The sequence below is a fragment of the Rhincodon typus genome, chromosome 4 (assembly GCF_021869965.1).
Source record: "Rhincodon typus isolate 14 chromosome 4, sRhiTyp1.1, whole genome shotgun sequence".
In the NCBI taxonomy this organism is placed as follows: Eukaryota; Metazoa; Chordata; class Chondrichthyes; order Orectolobiformes; family Rhincodontidae; genus Rhincodon; species Rhincodon typus.
In genome coordinates, this window is record NC_063335.1 from 73202766 (window position 1) to 73223528 (window position 20763).

At 38.1% G+C, this 20763-nt stretch overlaps 1 protein-coding gene across 2 annotated transcripts in view; it reads right to left on the minus strand.

The window, feature by feature from the left end:
* The window catches only part of usp14 (ubiquitin specific peptidase 14 (tRNA-guanine transglycosylase)), a 63144-nt gene that overhangs the window by 3758 nt on the left and 38623 nt on the right, over window positions 1-20763 (minus strand). For both annotated transcript variants that reach the window (XM_048596389.1, XM_048596391.1), the window contains 8 exons: window positions 20654-20728; window positions 19423-19502; window positions 16273-16387; window positions 15934-15999; window positions 11564-11656; window positions 7281-7409; window positions 6223-6289; window positions 955-1062 (listed from right to left, as the gene is read on the minus strand). In XM_048596389.1, the coding sequence (XP_048452346.1) occupies window positions 955-1062; window positions 6223-6289; window positions 7281-7409; window positions 11564-11656; window positions 15934-15999; window positions 16273-16387; window positions 19423-19502; window positions 20654-20728 (733 nt within the window). The remainder of the gene's footprint in view (window positions 1-954; window positions 1063-6222; window positions 6290-7280; window positions 7410-11563; window positions 11657-15933; window positions 16000-16272; window positions 16388-19422; window positions 19503-20653; window positions 20729-20763) is intronic.

Sequence of the window (20763 nt, forward strand, 5' to 3'; positions counted from 1 at the left end):
TCGAGCAACAGGCCCACCTATGCCAGTCAATCACATTCAGTCCCCAAATCAACGCTTCTCAAAACAGTCATGGATCCAGAATTCTGAAGCTGAGGGAAATATGCTACGTATCAGAGATAGAGGAACTAGCAGCAGCTACTGAGTGCATGTATGTGACACCAAAGCAATGATAACTTGTCTCTTGTTATTTTCTTGATTGGATAGGCTGGTGAGGTCAGTGTGAAATGGCAAAATGGTTTTATTATAAAAAAATGCTTTTGTCAATTCAGAAGTTTCTTATTGAAGTGAAGGTGATCTTACCTTGGTATACTGCCAGACAAGTTTTCAATCCCACAGGCAGAACAATGATTCTGCTGTTAAGGGTTCTTAGCAAAAAGCTCTCCATTCTATAAAAGCTGTTCTTTTCATAAACCTGCTGCTTCCTCACTCTGACCTATGCACTACTAACAGCTTTCCGTCACAAAAGTGCTACCATAATTCTCAGTTGTAACTTCAATAAGACAATGAGCAGGCGGATACTTACCCAATTGCTCCATGGATCAGTTCCTAAGTAATGCAACTCTACTTATTAAAAATAATACTTTCTGGCTTAATAAAAGCACCTTTGTTTTATCAATAATCATTTGGTAGTAAAGACCTTCAGCATTGTTGAAAGAAAACATTTTAATGCAGTTTTTCATCTTGCTGTCATCAGGATTACTGATTAACTGTCAGCCAATTGGGATTAATGGGTGTACTCACCACGGCAATACCTCTATCAATCAACCAGAGTCCACCTACCAATTAGCATTCCCCTCTCATGCACTATAAATATTAGTTTTTCCTTTAAATTGTCATTTGCAAAATGTCCCAATGAGTGCAAGACAAAAAGTTTCAACAGAATGCGTTTTTTTCAGCAATACTTTATTCAATTAGTTTTGATGATAAATGAGTGTATAAAACAAGAAAAATTACCTGATTTTCTTCTAACCCAAGCTACATAATGACCAGATGAACTTGATCTGCCTTGATGTGTTAGCACTGCCATTAGATCATAATATCCACTGTTATTTGAGCCTAAATCTGTCAAAATAAAATGAGAATTTGTTCATTATAAAGGTCTTAAAAAACAGCATATGTATCACAACTTTAATTTTCACAGTGTCAAGTTGGTAATCTCAGTGTGGAAAGTTACAAGGCACAGATCAAGTACCGCGTTAGTTATTTGTCAACTGAAAAGAATATTTTAAGGCTGTGGAAAACTGTCAACCAGGTTGCAGATAATACTGTAGTTTTGGACATAGAGCGTTCTAGAAGTAACAAACAAGATTACCAACTTAGGTTCTTTCTTAAAAAAAGTTACAGTGCCATATTGTGAAGAGACAAAATCATCCACTTGTAACTTGATTCTTAAATACTGATTTAAATACTGATGGTATAGAAGCAAAAATAAGCAAAATATAATAGGTTCCTGTTATCAGTTTGCTCACTTGGTCAGTGTGGTTCGCTTGAGCGTAATTTCAAGCATAATGCCAAGCATCCCAGCATGGCCACAGCTTTCTACTCCAGATGTAAAAAACAAAATTGACGACTAAAAAAAAATTGGCTAGTTGCAAATTAAACCTGCTATCAGAGTAAACCATTCTTAGATTCAGACATCAAACCAAATCTGATATGTCAATATAAACAAGTTTACAAGTCCCACATGCAGAAGCAAAAATAATAAGAACAATGGCAGGATACTGAAAAATCTTATCAAGGCCTAAATTATGAAAATTATGTGCATCTTTTATAGTCTGTAGGAGTAAAGCCCAAGATAGTGGTCAATTGTTGTTTATCTGGATGCATGGCAGATCAGAATCACTAGTCATTAGGTTGCAAATAGACAATACATCATGTGGTTTCCTCCTAGACTACTGTGTGATCCCCAAAGACCTGTATGATTGCGCTACTTCCGGTTGACCTGCGCTAAACTAAAACTAGACATTAATCTTATGCTCAAGACTCATGGCTTAGTGGATGAAATTCTAGTACAAGTAATATAGTTTTTAAAATGCAGGTAGTCTACAGTTGTTCATTTATGACTCATATTATAGGAGAGGAGCAAATATAATTAGTCGTACTCCTCATCATAGAATCATCATCATTGAATCCCTACAGTGTGGAAAGAGGCCCTTCGGACCAACAAGTCCACATCGATCCTCAGGGTATCCCACTCAGACCCATTCCCCCTATAACCCACTAAATCTACACATCTCTGAGCACTATGAGCAATTTAGTATGGCCAATCCACCTAGCCTGCACATCTTTGGACTGTGGGAAGAAACCGGAGCACCAGGAGGAAACCCACGCAGGCACGGGGAGAATGTGCAAACTCCACACAGACAGTTGCCGAGAGTGGAATCTCTGACAGATGAGCTGCAACATCAGCCAAACTGGATTTGTCTTTAGCTCAAATCTAAACGATAGTACTATTAAAGGGAGATTAAGAGATAGTGTGAACTGGAACCAGGACCAGCTGTAACCTCTAACATGACAGTTGATTTAAACAAAAACTTATGAGATGTGGGCATTGCTGGCAAGGCTAATATCTGTAACTCATCTCCAACTGACCTTGAAATGAGTGGCTAGCTAGGCCACTTTAGAGAGGACAGTTAGGAATCAATCACATTGCTCCGAATCAGTCACAGGTAAGCCAGACCAGGGAAAACACTACAAAATTCCTTTGCTAAAAGACAAGAGTGAGCATGATGGGTTTTTAGTAACAATTGACGACAACTTGTTACCTTTTCTGAGGCTAGCTTTCAATTCCAGATTTTATTCATTCATTCAAATTCAAGCATGTTTCTTCCTGCCAAATGGCAAAAATACAATCATCCACTTGGGTATTTATTGCTCGGTTTTGAGTTTGCTTAGGATTATTGTATCACTGGAAGCATAGCTGTGTAATTTTCAAAAATGATTTTTCTTAAATACACAAGTAATTTAGATTTCTGCAAATAACACTCCATTTTTGACTTATCCTACGAAAGGGCTAAACATCATTTGCTACTAGTTCCAGGTTAATTATATGTACTATCTGATCAAAAAGCTGAATCAAAAATGTCTACGATATGGTTTTCCATTTCAAGGAATTCTGCAAATTAAAATTAAAGGCAGAACTGCAATTTTATATGCAAGAAATTGAAACACAAGCTAAGAAATTCAAACCATAAATATATATTTTTAAAATTTTCATGATTTTCCTCAAAGTCAGAGACTCAATACTTTTTCTCATAACTACATCTTATACCCCTTTGACCAGATGTACAGGCCCCACTGACCAATAGTCTAGTTAGGCGCAGCAAGATCCAAGGATCAAAAACCAAGAACCCCTCTTGGTACGCAGGTACTGGAAAGCATCATATGCGATTTCACAATTTTCTCTGAATAAAAAAAAACTCAATATTTACTCTTAGCCATACAGTGATAGAGATCTATAGTACGGAAAAAAGGTCTTTTGGCCCATAGCCTCCATGCCAGTCAAAAAAGACTACCTAATTAGTCCAATCCCATTTTCCAGCACTCGGCCCATAGCCTCTTATGCCTCTGCATTGCAACAGCACATCTAAATACTTCTTAAATGTTATGAGGGCGTCTGTCTCTACCACCCTTAAAGGCAGAGTTTCAGATTCCCACCAATCTGAATGAAAAAAGATTTTCATCATGTCAACATTTTATAAGCTCCAGCAAAAACTCCCGACTCTTAAATTCTATGCCTTCGTTAATAAAGACAAGTATACCCTTTGCCTTCTTAACCACTTTATCCATCTATCCTGATATCTTAAGGGACCAGTGTACGTGCACATCAAAGTCCCTCTGATCCTCAGCGCTTCACAGGGTCCTGCCATTTATCATGCATTCCCTTGCCTTATTTGTCCTGCCCAAGTGCATCACCTCACATTTTTCTGGATTGAATTCCATTTGCCAATGATCAGTCCATCTGCCTAGCCCGTCCATATCCTCCTGTAATCTGAGGCTATCCTTGTTATTTTTCACTCCGACAAGTTTTGTGTCATCTGCAAACTTGCTCCTACAGTCGTCTAAATCATTCACATAAACCACAAAACAGCAAAAGCCACAAAGCTGACCCTTGTGAGACCCCACAGGAATAAGGCTTTCAGTCAGAAAAACCCTCCTCAACTGCCACCCTTTGCTTCCTGCCACTCAGCCGATTCTGGGATTATTTGTCAAATTTCCTTGGATACCATGAGATCTTAGTTTTCTGTCAGTCTCTCATCTGGGACCTTACTAAATGCCTTGCTGAAGTCCACGGAAAATATAGCAAAAGCATTGTCCTCATTTACACACCTGGTCATCTTTTCAAAAAACTCAAAATTTGGTGAGACAAGATTTCCTTAACAAAACCATGCTAACTGTTCTCGATTAATCCCTGCTTCTCCAAATGCAGAATAACTCTGTCTCTCAGAATTACTTCAGTAGTTTCCCCACCACCCATGTTAGACCAACAGCCTATAGTTTCCTCGTTCATCCCTTGCTCCCTACTTGAATGATGGTACCCAGTCTTCCTAGACTCAGTTCCTGAAAAAAACTTTGTTTAAAAGAAAAATTCAGATGATTGAATAGTAAATGATATAAAAGTGAACCAGACATGCCATTTTCTTTCTCAAAATATTAAATAATTAAGATCCTTCCTTTCTTTTTAAAAATATATTTTGAACAGAGGATTAAATGTACCAGTAAGATACAATGAGACTGTCACAGAGATCAGCCAGATACAACAAAAGCTTTCTCTTGATCCTGCTTGTCTTTTTTTTGCTGTTGGTTCTCGGCCTCTATGTGCTTTGCTCAGTGACACTCGAAGTGGTTGGTGCCTTCACGGTTCTTCTTCACTTGGGACGTTCTACAACAGGCGATTCCCAATTGGGGAAATTGCATTTGTTTAGGTACGTTTTCAGGGTGTCCTTGTAGTGTTTCCTGTGCCCTCCTAGTGATCGCATACCATTCCATGAGTAGAACACTTGCTTAGGCAGTCTGGTGTACGGCCTGTGGACAGTGTGGCCTGCCCATCAGAGCCGGATGTGTGTGACCAGTGCCTCAATATGGAGAATAATGGTCTGGCTGAGGACTCTCATATTGGTCCTTCTATCCTAACAATGGATTTGCAGGATTTTGCAGAAGTAGTGCTGGTGATAACTGTCATAGAAACATCCAGCAGAAACTATACCAGCAGAAATATACACTGAGGAAGGGTCTCCAGACCCGAAATGTTAACTCTGTTTTCTCCTTCACAGATGCTGCCAGACCTGCTGAGCTTTTCCCGCAACTTTATTTCTGAAATGTACATTATTCCCACTTTTCAGCACTTGGCACATAGACATGAATGTTCAAGTGCTTATCCAAGTATTTTTTAAAAGGTTGAAGTTTCCCACCTCAACCACCCTCCTAGGCAGTGTATTCCAGACCCTGGAGATGTAGAAGGGGAGATTTGATACAGGTATTCAAAATCATGAGGTGTCTGGACTGAGTTGACAGGTAAATATTGTTTTAACTGGCAGACGGTTAAAAACAACAAATATTTAAGACATCTTAAGATCTCTTATATTGAAGAGAAGCAATTGAGACTACAGGAGAAACTCTCATGCAGTGAATTGTTAAGAACTAGAGTTTGCTGCTTGACAGTTTGACTGAGATTTATCAATTGAGGCATTAAAGAGGAATTTGGGTTATTACCTGAAAACAAATAATATGCAGCATTACAAGGAGAAGGTAGATGAATGGCACTAGGTGAATTAATCAGAGAGGCAGTGCAGAGACGATAAACCAATTGGTCTCTGCTTTTATGCTGTAACAGTTCAGTGATTCTGTACATCAAATGCTGAAGTCAGGAATTTGGTGTAAATTTGAAGTATTTCTAAACCTGTAATTTAGATTAACATTTAGAATTTGGCTTAGAACTTTAGAAGTTTAAAACAATTAGGAATGGGTCATAATCAAAGGCCTTGCCAGCAGCACATATGCTGTGAATGAAATTTTAAAATGTGCTGAAACTGCAAGCTAGTTAAGACATCCAATTAACAGATACTTCATCAGTAGCCTTTTCATACGGTTTTTCAAAACAATAGTTACAAAATATACATTAATAAAAACTTACTTAATTTAAGTAATGATTGCTTAAATTCATTCCACAAGACACATGAACCTGTCGCATATTGCAAACCAAGTACCCGATTATCTACTTACCGTCAGGGAAATAAAATGGTGCATATTTGACCTCTTTGGGTTCTCCACTTCCATTTTTTGTGTCAGCCTAATAACAAAAACGAATGTGATGTTATACAAAAAAATTAAGTAAACCTTAGTGATTAAAAGTGGCTAAGGTCCAAAGTGGGGAAACAGAAAGCAACAAGTCATATTCTGGTGAGTGATCAACCTGAAAATGTTAACTTGGGTTCTCCTGGCACAGATGTTGCTTGATCTATTCAGAATATTAATTTTAAAAAGAATAATGAATGTATTCCAACAATAATTTTAACCGTCTTACAAGCTAAAAAAAATCAAATTGGCAAAAGTAGCCGATAGCATCAGCTCATAGAATGCATTTAAGAACATTTTCTAGAATAATGTGTTATTCAGCCAACCAGAGAGAAGGTCAATATAAAGTAAAAGCATAAAAGGCTGGAAATGTTCAGGAGGCTTAATAGTATATTTAGGGAGTGAAACAGATCATGTTTCAGATCCATCACCACACAAGCTAATTTTATTTGACAGCATTGTCCCTTTCTCATTAAACAATCAGCAATCTCAGAGTGAAGGATCCTACAGAGCAGAGTGATCAAAATGATAGTTTCACATTAAGTTTGAAACTTATATATGAAAACCCAAAACAAGACTTGAATGCAAATCAAGCCAATGAAATATATATGGATGAGAATCGGTGAAGGTTAATTGAAATAACATATTGAGCATAACTTCAGATACTCAGTGCAGATGTTTAAAAGAAACAAAAAAAATCGATCCTATAACAGAATAGCACTCAAAATGTTAAAAATTTTCTCTCATCATGAATAACATGATGGCATCCTATAATCATAGCACAGAAATGCTTTATTTTTGTAACAGATTTTCATCATAAAGCCATACAATATTTTGCACAAAATAGTCTCCTTCAAGCACACTGCACATTTAGTGCACTGCAAAACATTCTGGCAGATGAATTTTTAAGTCATTTATTTACTCAACCAAGCAGAAGCAACAACGAAAGCTACTGGCCAATCACAGGAGAGGTCCTGCTGAATTACCTTCATTGTCTGCATATTGACCTTCCGGTCTTCTTGCTCCTTGAATTTTGACCTGTGTGGAATCATTTTCTCTTGTAGCTCTGGTACGCATAGTTCGTATACATCCAGCATTAGAGGAAACTTGACATCCTGAGGACAAATAATAAAACCAACTTTTTCTAGGGCTGTTGCAAAAACTGTACCATAAAGTTGTTTACTTTAAAAGGTCTTCTGCTAAAAAAAAAAATCTAATACAAATTGTAACACTGGAGGTTCCAATTTACTTTGGTAAACTACAAAGCTGGAGAAAACTGGTCAAAGATAAGCACACATACAACAATTTAAAAACTATAATTCCTCTTAATAACTGGCACCCAAATTGTAGATGGGGTGTTTTAAGATTCACTGTCATCAGTAGACCCTTAAATTCCAGATTTTTACTGAATTCACATTCCATCTACTGTGGCAGGATACTAACCCAGGCCCCCAGCATTACGTGGGTCTCTGGCTTAACAGTCCAGTGATCATACCACTAGGCCATCACCTCTCTTTAAAGTAAGTTTAATTGAAATAGCAATAAAAACAAAACACATTTATTTTGAAGCCATGAATGATGAAAAACACCATCACCTGCAAGCTCCCCTTCAAGTCACAAATCATCCTGATTTGGAACAATAAATCACCATTCCTTCATGACCATTCGATCAAAATCCTGGAACTCCCTTTCTCACAGCAGTATGGATATCCCTACACCACAAGGAGTGTGCAGTTCAAGGCGACAGTTCACCACCACCAAATCAGGGATTGGGCATAAACGCTGGCCAAGCCAGCAATACGCACATTCCATGGGCAAGTAACAAAAACATAAGGATAAAGTTAGGGCTTTGATTTCTGATTGGCCTTTTTGAATTGGAGTTTATTCGGACACACACAGACTAGACCAGGTCAGGGCAGCAGGATATCTTACCTAAAGTACAATTGTTAAGCTGGCTAGGTTTTAACAATATTCTAACAACATGCTAAGATATTTTTAGCTAACTTTTTAATTTCTATTTTTAAAGCAAGAAAACTATTAAAAATTCCAAAACTACCATAGTGGAATTTAAATTTGAAATCTCTAGATTATCAGTACAGGTGTCTGGATAGTCCAGGCCCAAATAATACAGTGCAGAATGCACAGGAACAACAAGCAAAGAAACAATACTGAATTTTAAGCTGAAGCTGCATGCATTGGAAGCATATATTTAGATTCACTAAGATGTTACCGTGGATAAGAAACTATAGTTATTGGAAGATGCTCAAGACACTAGATTTATTTTCACTGAGGCACAGAGGTTGAAAAGATTTGGGTTCTGTTTTTACAATTACTCAAGTTTTTATACAATGCGTAGCCACAACTGGATCACTTTTCCTGTGGAGACTAAAATTAGTATTCCATGAGCTGTCTCACCAAAGCCCTGAACATTTGTAATAAGACTTCTTTATTTTTGTGCTACAACCCTGTCACAATTACTTCAGAAATTAAAAAAATATACCAGAAACAGGGAACCTTGGTGTAATGACAGTGAAGAACTGAAAATAATTAACGTTAACAGGAAAAGGTCTTGGAAAAATAATGGTACTAAAGCCTTAGGCTACAATCTAGGGTTTTAAACAAAATGGCTGCAGAGATATGGATGCATTATGACTTTCCAGGCTGATAGATTTGGAACGATCCTAGTGGTTTGGAAAATAGCAAATGCAGTACTACCATTAAAAGAAGAGGGAGACAGAAATAGAGAACTGTCAATTAGTTAGTCTGTCATCAGTTGATGGGGAAATGCTGGAATCATTTATCAAGTATTATGGTATTAGTAACAGGGCACACAATATGATTAAGGAGAGTTAATATGGCTTATGAAAGAGAGATAGTGTTACAGCATTTTTCAAGAATGTAACTAACATGGTAAAGAGGAACCCGTGGTTGTGGTATATTTGCCTTTTTAAAAGGCATTTGATAAAATGGTGCACAGAGGTTGTTACACAGTTCAAGAACTCCTGGAGTTAAAGATAACATGTCAGCATGGACGGAATTTTTAAAAAACATATTAAAGAGAGAATAGATATAAATGAACCATCTTCAAGTTGGCAGGCTGTTTCCAAAGGAATGCTGCAAGAATCAATGCTGAAGCCCAGAAATTTGCAAACAACTAAATGAGGGAGCCAGTTTAATTTATCTGAGCTTTTAAATAAAGCATAGCTTGGTTGGAAAGCAAACTGTGGAGAGTCTCTAAAAGAATACAGTATGATTGTGAATTGACAAGAACATGACAGAGCATAAATGTGGGAAAATGTGAAGTTATGCACTTTAGTAGAAGCAGCAGAAAAAAGTATGCTTTTCAAATGATGAACTAATAAACATTGGTGTGCAGAGGGATATGGGAATCACTACAAGGACCACAAAGTTAATCAGAAGGCACTGCAAAAAAAGGGCAAATGATAAGTTGACTCCAAACCCCTTGCAATAAAGGCCAAAGAAGTCTGTTACAGTAGTGTAGGGCTTTAGTGAAACCATAGTTGGAGTACTTGGAATATTTGGGCTTGTTTCTAAGGAAGGATAGTTTGTATCTAGGGATGGCTATAATTGCTTTAATGTAGGTTCACTAGATTGATTGCAGGAATGAGATGATTGCCTTAGGAGGCCAGATCAATAAGAATGGGCCCACATTATCTAGAATCCACATGACCTAAATTCTGGGAAGGTTCAACAGGATAGATACCAGGATTTGTGTGGCATATTCTCAGGATCAAGAATCGGCCATTAACGACAGATGAGGAAAAAATTATTCACTGAGCGATGTAAATATTCAGTCTTTCAGTAAATTCAAAGGTGGGGTTGATAGACTTTTGGACTCTAAAGGAATTAAAATATGCAGGAATTAGTCTAGAAAATTAAGGTGAAGTCAATGTCTTATTACATGGCAAATCAAGTAGCACAAATGGTTGTGTCACTGAATGAGTAGTCTAGATAAGTGTTCAAATCACAGATGGCAATGTAAATTGTATAAATAAATGGAGAAATCAAACTAGGATCAGTGTTGGTGACCATGAAAATGGTGTTAAAAATCCATCTGTTTCATAAATGCCCTTTGCAGGAAAGAAGTTTACAGTTCTTATTGCTTGTCAACTACCATACTCCCTGAATGTAGCATTGACGTAGTGTTTTCTTTAAAGGAACATAACTTAAAAGAACATTGCTGAAAGAAGAGACACGTTGTTGAAGCTTTTAATTGTGCACTTATCAGGTCAACTTTCAATCAGCCCAAGTTACACCACAGTACCAAAGACTGCTTTCTCGATTGCAGCGCCTTGGCCAACGGATACCAAGAAGTTTCCAAAGTTCCTGGATAATTCACAAAAGCTAAGAGGCTGGATATATGCCCTTTTATTTTCAGATAAAAATTGCACTTGTGTATCAATATACTTTGCTACAAATGAGCATAAATGACTCAGAGGATGAGTTCAACTGATTATCTTAAAGCAGTTGTTACTGCTCTGTTGAACAATCCCGTGTTTGCTAATAATCAGCTCAGAATCTCATTGCATAAACAAAGTTTGAAATTTGGTATTCTTATGCCTGTCCTTGTGCATGCAAGATGAAAAACATGGAGTTGTTGGTTGGTTCGCTGAGCTGACTGGTTTTGGTGCAAATGCTTCATCTTCCTTCTAGGTGACCTTTTCAGCACAAGAATTCCTGGAGGCCTGGTTTTCAACCGCTGGTACGATAAACAAACATGTTGAAATAGACCCCATCTATATACCACAACGGTGCAAAACCAGAAACAAGACTACCCACCATAACAGACCGGACCATATAAATTCAGAGCGAGACAGAACAACAGTACTTCAACGGTGGCTAGACAGCACTTAAGATGTCACCCAGAAGGGGACACAACATTTGCACAATAAAAATCAGTCAGCTTGGCAAATCAACGAACAACTCCAACCACAACCCAAGCTACAGATCTTCGCTAAAACATTAAAAGGTGAAAAACATCTCTTTTCAGCAAGAATCAAGATCTGTACTACTGAATGACAGCTATATGAATAATATTCATGATTATTTTACGAGATATTTGATTTATTTCAAAAGAGGTCCCTTTTGGAAGATTTCAATTTGACAGATCACCAAACCTTGCTGTCTGGTACGCAACAAAAATAAAAGGAAAATTTAGGAAATGTAATAGGCATCAAGAAACCAGATGTACACATTTTTCAAACAACTTATTGACTGGCCAACACTTCTGTTCAGCACATTTACAAACCTTGAGAACTTTGGCATTTACAGACTCTTTTTCCTTGTAGAAAAATCTCACCATCTGAACTGTAAGGTAGGCAGGCAAACGCCGAATTTTAGACTAAATGAAACAAAATTAAATTTTGATTAGAGTGCAAGGAGGGTTATCCATTCTGAATTACAATTCATCCCAGAACTATGTTACTCATTAGAACTGCAAATAATTTTCAATACATACACACACTATTTCTACAAAAGTTTCCATATTAAAGATGCTGTACATCAAAGAAAACCCCGTGACATCACATTTATCCAAGTTATACTTCAATTGCTATGCACATGCCAACTCTCAAAGATGGATGAGAGGGTGCAAACTTGGAAACATTACATTTATTCCATCATCTAAACCATTAATATATATTTGTGAATAACTGGGGTCCAAGCATGGATTCCTGCAGTATCCCACTTGTCACTGGCTGCCACTCAGAAAATGACCCATGTATTTCCTTTGTTACTCTTTATTTACTTTGTTTCCTGCCTGCTAGCCAGTTCTCTATGTATGTCAGTACACTAACCCCAGTTCTGTGTGTTTTAATTTTAACATGCTCACCTCTTATGTGGGACATTATCGAAAGCCTTCTGAAAATCCAAAAGGTGCAACAGCCACTGGCTCCCCTTTTATTAACTCTACTAATAACACCCTCAAAAAAATTCAGTAGATTTATCAAGCATGATTTCCCTTTTGCAAATCCACAGTGACTGTCTGATTCTGTGACTTTTCCCAAAGGTAGAAGCCACACAACACCAGATTATAGTCCAACAGGTTTATTTGAAATCACGTGCTCCGAAAGCTTGAGAAATTCAAATAAACCTGTTGGACTATAACTGGTGTCTTGGACCTGTGACCTTGTCCACCCCAGTCCAGCACCACCATTTCCACATCACTTTTCCAAGGTCATGGCTGATCGAACATTCCAATGCCTTCTACAAGACCATAATACCATAAGACATAGGAGCAGAAATTAGGCCCATCGAGTCTGCTCCGCCATTCAATCATGGCCGATAAGTTCCTCAACCCCATTCTCCCCTTTTCTCCCCATAACCCTTGATAATCAAGAACCTATCTATCTCAGTCTTAAATGCACTCAATGACCTGGCCTCCACAGACTTCTGTGGCAGTGAATTCCACAGATTCACCACTCTCTGGCTGAAGAAGTTTCTCCTTATCTCCATTCTAAACGGTCTTCCCTTTACTCTAAGGCTGTGCCCTCAGGTCCTAGTCTCTCCTAACAATGGAAGCATCTTCCCAACATCCACTCTATCCAGGTCATTCAGTATTCTGTAAGTTTCAATTAGATCCCCCCCTCATCCTTCTAAACTCCAATGAGTATAGTCCCAGAGTCCTCAAACATTCCTCATATGTTAAGCTTTCCATTCCTGGGATCATTCTCTTGAACCTCCTCTGAACCCGCTCCAGGGCCAGTACATCCTTCCTGAGATATGGGGCCCAAAACTGCACACAATACTCCAAATGTGGCCTGACCAGAGCCTTATAAAGCCTCAGTAGTACATCCCTGCTTTTATATTCAAGTCCTCTCAAAATAAATGCCAAAGTTGCATTTGCCTTCCTGACTACTGACTCAACCTGCAAGCTTACCTTGAGAGAATCCTGGACTAGAACTCCCAAGTCTCTTTGCACTTCAGACTTCTGAATTTTCTCCCCATTTAGAAAATAGTCCACGCTTTTACTCTTCTTACCAAAGTGCATGACCTCACTCTTTCCCACGTTGTACTCCATCTGCCACTTCTTTGCCCACTCTCCTAACCTGTCCAAATCCTTCTGCAGCCTCCCCATCTCCTCAATACTACCTGTCTCTCCACCTATCTTTGTATTGTCTGCAAACTTAGCCAGAATGCCCACAGTTCCTTCAGCTAGATCATTAACGTATAAAGTGAAAAGTTGTGGTCCCAACACTGACCCTTGCGGAACATCACTTGTCACCAGCTGTCATCCTGAGAAAGACCCTTTTATCCCCACTCTCTGCTTTCTGCCAGACAGCCAATCGTCTATCCATGCTAGCACCTTGCCTCTAACACCATGGGCCCTTATCTTACTCAGCAGCCTCCTGTGCTGCACCTTGTCAAAGGCCTTCTTGAAGACCAGGTAGATAACGTCCACTGACTCTCCTTGGTCTACCCCGCTCATTACTTCCTCAAAGAATTCTAGCAGATTTGTCAGGCATGACCTCCCCTTGGTGAAACCATGCTGACTTGTTCTACTTTACCATACACTTCCAAATATTCAGAAATCTCATCCTTTACAATGGACTCCAAAATCTTACTCAGGACCGAGGTTAGGGTAATTTTCCATCTTTTTCCATCTTACTCCCTTTTTAAACATGGATGTCAGGTTAGCAATTTTCTAGTCATCTGGGACCTACCCGCCTCATCCCTATAACCCCGTATCAATTTCTACCTCTACGTACTAAAAGACTGAAACTCTACAGCCTTCTATGATTGGAATTCCAAATGTTTGTAAGATTATTATCTCTCCAAATTGCAGACTTAAATGGCACCCCCCTTATTTTCAAATTGTGCCCCTGATTCTACACTCCCTAGCCAGAGGAACTATCTTATCTGCATTTACCCCTTTAAGTATTTCATAAGTTTCAATGAGTCCACCTCCCATCCTTTGAAATTCTAGAGAATACAGGCTTGTTCACCCAAACTTTCTTCCAGCCCAGGCACAAGTTTGCTGAATCTTCATTGCCCTCCCTTTACGGCAATAGTATCTTCCCTGAGATACGGATGCCAAAAGCACACCCAGATGTGGTCTAATTAAGCTCCTATACGACTGAAGCAAGACTTCACAATTCCTTTATTCTTATCTTCTTGCAATAAGAACCATTAGGTATAGGAGCAGAATCAGGCCATTTGGCCCACTGAGTCTGCTCTGCCATTCAATTATGGCTGATACGTTTCTCAACCCTATTCTCCTGCCTTCTCCCTGTAACCTTTGACCCCTTATTAATCAAGGACCTCTCTATCTTAAATAAACTCAATGACTTGGCCTCCTCCATATTCTGCGGCAATGAGTTCCACAGATTCGCCACCCTCTGGCTAAAGAAATTCCTCCTTATCTCAGTTCTAAAAGGTTTGTCCTTTCACCAAGGCTGTACTCTCACATCCTAGTTTCTCTTTCTAGTGGAAGCATCATCTCCAGGTCCACTATATGCAGGTCTCTTTGTATTCTGTAAGTTTAAATGAGACTTACCCCACCATTCTTCCCCAAATTCTTCTAAATGTTATTGACTACAGACCCAGCTTCCTCAATCGCTCCTTATACGACAAGTCCTTCACTCCTAGGATCATTTTTATGAACTTCGTCTGGAACCCCTCCAAAACTAGCACATCCTTCCTTAAATACAGACCCAAAACTGCTCTCAATATTCCAAATGCTGTCTGACCAGAGCCTTATGAACATTCAGCAGCATATCCCTGCTCTTCTTTGCCCATTCTTCTAGCCTGTCCCAAGTCCTTCTGCAGCCTTTCTCACTCAATACTACCTGTCCTTCCACTTACCTTTGTGTCATATGCTAACTTAAAGGCTAACATTCCATTGGCTTTCTTATTTCCTTTTGTATATCCAACATCTTACCATTTAAGATGTACTTTACATACCTATTTCTCCAACCAAGTGGATAAACCTATATTTTTTTTTCAATCTGGCATGTTCTTGTTCATTCACAGTCTCTCCAAATCTTCCTGAAGCCACTTTACAACTTCCTCACAACATATATTCCCATTTAGCTTTGTATCATCCACAAATTTAGAAATATTACATTTGGTCCCCACTTGCAACAAATCCATATGTGTAATGAACAGCTGGGGCTCAAGTACTGATCCTTGCTGTGCTGTACTGTACTAAGCACAGTTTGCCAACATGAAAATAACCTACTTACTCCTAATTTATGTTTCTTGTCCGTTAGCCAATCATTAATCCATGTCAGTACATTACTCCTATCCCACATGTTTCAATTTCTCTAACCAACCTCCTGCGGGAGCATTGATCAGAAGCCTTTTGAAAGTCTAAGTATACTACACCGTGTGGCTCAATTTTGTTCGTAACATATTCAAAACAAGTTTATCAAATTTCCCATTCCCAAATCCATGCTGACAATGCCTAAACAAATCATTATTAACCAGCTTATCTGTTATCACATTCTTTATAATAGATAACTACTGATGCAAGACTAACAAGTTTGTGGTTCCCTATTTTTCCCCGCAGAGATTTTAAGACTATCAATCCCTTTCTCTTCAAACCTTAATTTACTAGTAACTTAGAAATGCACTTTAACTTTACTCCCAAAATGTAGTCATTATACTAAAAATACTTACAGATTTTATATACAAAGCATTTCTTTGCAATGTAGGAGAATGTTTGGTGAGCTCTTCATGAAGACGCTGAGAAATTAAAAATTAAAGTTACTTAGCTGACCTTAAACAGTGAATGCAGTTTTTGTCAATTTTGAGCAAGCTTTTAGCTCTCAATTTTATCCACCATGTTAACAATGGTGAACATAATAAAGTAAAGTACATCTCTAATTCAAGGTTGATTCTCAGGCAACTTTCAAACCAATAAAAAAATGTTGTAATTTCATGCATAAATCATCACCTTCACAAACCTTGTTTTAAAGCCTTTAATTATTAATTCACTTGACAAGTTTGGGTACTCACCAACTTCAGGCCTGTAAAAAGGTATTTAACTTCTTGATTAATAAAACAGCTAAGTTGAAGCTGTGTTTCCTTGCCCTTTGTCACTTCCTCATCATCTGTTTCAGTGCACCTCATGCTTTAAGAAAATTATTAAGGATGAACTCATATGAAGCCAGCATCGATAAAGCAATATATGGATTTCCCCAAATTTCCTAAATAAACAAGATTAAAACTTGTATCACACAGAAAATGGCAGAAATAAGTCAAGCAGCATTATTGGAAACAGAAACAGAGTTAGCAGTTGAGATGATGACCATCAGAAATTGGAGGAGAGGTCTAAATGAAGTTAAGTACAAAGGATGTGCATGTGTGTAAGAGAACTAAAAAAGGGTCTGTGATAGGGCGCAATGCAGGAGCAATTAAACGACAAAAGGGTTGGTGGTGGAAGGCTAATAGGAATAACAACAGATCAGGAATGTTTACAGGAGATGTGAATAGCAAAATGATGAATGACGGCCATCAAACACAAAAGGAGAGAGAGAAAAACAAAGTTAGTAAATGCCAAAACTACTTCCAAAGAAAGAAGAAACAAAATGGGACCAGAGGTAACAGCTCCAATTGATGTTTATGGCATTACTACATTCCTGGTAGTTACCACTAACTAGAATCTGAACTGGATTAGCCATATAAATACCATGTCTACAAGAACAGGTCAGAGGCTGTAAATAGTGTTGCAAAGCATCCTGTCTCCTTAATGCCTGTCCACCACCTACAAGGCACAAAGTCAGGAAAGTGATGGAATACATTCATTCAAGCAAATGGAGAGCAACTCCAACAACAATCAAAATCCACGGCAAAGCAGCCCACTTGATTGACTTCACATCCACAAACTTAAACAATTGTGCCCTTCACCACCAACGCATAGTGGGACCAATACCATCCACAAGACATACTGCAGTAACTCATCAAGGTTCCTCTGACAGCACATTACAAACCTGCAAATTTACCACCTAGAAGGATAAGGGAGGCAGATAATTGGGAACAACTTTTCCTTCAAGTCACACACCTTACTGACTTGGAGCTATATTGCAATTCTTATCGCAGGTTCAAAATCCTGGAACACTCTTCCTAAACTCGCCCTACACCCCAAGGACTGCAGCTTACAACCACCTTCTCCAGGGCAATTGCTGCTGGTCTAGCTAGCAACACCCACCTTCCATGAATGCCAAATAAACGTTGAAAGTCCAGGAGTCTTCAAAAATGTCTAATCAAAAGTGGGAATACTGAAGGAATTTGTGGACAAAAGTCAGAGTGGTAGGAAAGTAGAAAATTACAATGACAAGCAACTGGAAATTCAGTCACATTTGCAGACATAATGCAAGTGCTCCAAAAATTGGTCACCCAGTCTGTATCGAGTTACCCACCAACAGGGAATAATACTGAATACTTGAATGCATTCATCAATGTGGTTTTAAAAATTAGCTTTTCACAAAGTAATCAGCAGAAGCATGTAAATCATTGATCCAAGTGAAATTCCAAAATTTCAGCATTAGTATTTTGCTATTAATGTTCTATTAGTGTTATTTTCAATATTAGTGAGCATTGATGGCTATTTAGATATATTTAAAATCTGTTTTCATAAACAAGTACAATTCAAATTTAAGGATCACGCAGGCCAGAGAAATCTGCAGCTTATTTAAGGTTCCATATTGGAGATATAGCAGGACAACACAGAGCCCAGACAGGTGGAGGAGTGGTAAGGCTTGCCTTTTTCATTGTGCAAGAGGAATCTGATATCATATGATATTGCTAAGCGATATGAGGAAGCTGGACAAAAAAAAAACTGAAATGATTAAGGGAGCAGCATTGTCAGTTACTTCAAAAACTCGAGAAACTTTGCCAACCATGTCAAATTCCGCAGAAATACAGGATAAAAACACAATGCGCTCAGATACTGAAGTTACAGTTAGTGCTTTAGTTTGAACCACTTTAAATGCTCATGCCATAATTATAAACCTGATTAGAAAATTCAAACATGGCATTGGAAGAAAATGGAGGTTAGAGACAGGGGCAATCATTTATCAGGAGAATAAAAAGTTGAGAATTAGGTTTGAGGATTTTTCTGGATGAGACTATAGTTTTGAAAATGAGACAAGCAATACTGGAAGATAGGATTCAATAAATAAAAACAGAAAAATGGCAGGAAGAGAAATGGAGTTAATGTTTCAGGAGTGATGACATTAAACATTTTAGATCTCCAATACACTCAATTTTTCTCTTGAAATCATTCACAGTGTCCATTATTATGAGGCCCCAACAAGAATTGTGCTTCAGTTTCTTCTGGTCTGCAGGTGATTCCCAAATCTGAACGCTTCTTGCAGGTGGAAGCAGATACTAAATCTGCGTAAGTAGTCATCAATGCTCACTGGTATTGCAACAAGAGGTGAGCGTCATGGACAAAGTGAACATTGAAGTGCATGAATGAAAAGTCTTTGTGAGGAAGGTTTAGTTGATGGATAAAGATGAAGGTTAGAGAAAGAAAGCAGCAAGGGCAACTGAATGGATTGTTTATTCCTTACTAATAAGAAAATAGCCCAAGAATTCATTGCATCTGTTAGAGGCGAGAGTGAAATCAAGTGGAGAAAACTAGAAACAGGCGTTATCTTTCGTTCCTAGGATGATTTCTGGAGTTGTGTGTGGCTTTCGGAGGGGAACAAGATCCATATGAGATGATGTTATCCAGCTGGATCTGAAGGCAAACATCTAAATGAATTTTGATATGCAACGATCTGTGATCATTTGACTCAATAAAGCAAAACTACTGCCCGTAGCAGGTGGCATTTAGTGGAATGCTGGGTACAAAACAAGTTCTTAATTTTTACACCTTCTATCGTGAGATCAATCACTTCATAAATTGGAAGAGAAGCCAGACGTGGAAACCAAATATTGGCAGTTTTCATATGTTGCTTTGAACAATTTATGCTCAAGTTGCAAGGAAACAAAGGGAGGGTTGTGTTGCGGGGGTGGGAAGAGAGAGAGGGAGAGGGAGAGAATTAAGTACAATGCAATATTATACTTAAACATTAATATAAAATAACTGCTGGATTCCTCTAATTTATTAAACAAACAAAGGCTTTCCATCCGTTTTTTCGTTTGTAAAGAAAAGGATACGATGTTTCATATTCTATTCCAAAGAACTGATCAATGAAGTTTTTCTTGGTTGTTGAAGATGTTGCTCCCTCTGAATTAGGCTAGAAGACAAAAAAAAATCAAAGATAGTTAATGTGAAAAACTACAAGCAAACTTGTAAACTAAGAAATAAACTAAGGGGCAGGTGAATGAAAAAAAAAAGGGAGCTCTCATTCACGTGGTCATCAGTATGTGAAATTCGCTTTCCCAGAAAGCAGTGGAGTTTGGAACACTGAATTTATTCAAGACTGAGTTAGATTGATTTTTGATTGAAAAGGGTGCAGACAACAAAGTGGAAATGTGACCATAAACAGATTTTAATGAACGTCAAAGCAGGCTCAAAGAGGTGAATGGCAAAGTCCTGCTCCTAAATCTTGCGTTCTTTTGTACAAATACTGTCAAAGCATTTGAAAGGGTCTATTGTTTTGGTGGCAGGAAAGGATATCACAAGGTTTGTCATTTCCAAAAATCCACTACAGCATTTGGAAATTATTTTACACAAAGCTTTACACAGAAAATACAACATAACCTCTTTTTCTGTATGGAGAGCAGAATGCTAACTAATTTAGATTCTTATTTTCTAAGGAGTGCATTGCATCTTTACTATTCCTATTTATTTACACATAAATTGAATTCTATAAGCAGTGCCAAATCAGTTGAAAGCATTCAAGCTCCAATTAAAATCAAGCCGCAAGGATAACTCACACAGAGTGTTTAAAAACAAGTAGCTCAAGCATAGTTATCATGAAAGTTACTGGTACAATGTTATTTGTGTTAATAATGAGGCTATAATTGGCCCACTGCACCTATATTAAAAGGGGGATGTGTAGAGATAACCTGGACTGCATACTTCTGATCATTATCTATTTTTGGAAATGAGTTAGCATAAGCTAAAAGGTTGGATTCACCGTGATGTTCTTCGTGATCAAATAGTCACGAATAATCAAATTTACCACAGTTTACAGTCACTATTGTGTAGATTCAGAGTGCATCTATTGAAACAATCCCTCAGAAGGAGTCCCAACAGCTTCAGAAAAGATAGGGTCAAAAAAAGAGAAGTGCATTAATGAGATTAAATTGTGCTCGTGTTTAATGCAATCAACCAGAGTAGTAACTTCTTGGGAACTTCTTGTTAAGTTAGTTAGCACCATGCAAAGACATGAGAAAAACTATCCAAACAGAATAGAAGCATCTATGATAGCTGCATCGTTACCTCCACTGGCGATTCTATAGGGTCAAGTTTCTGCTGTAGCACTCTCATTATCTGTATCCAACACTCATTGGCATCCTAAAAAGGGGGACCAAACAGATTATTACATATTT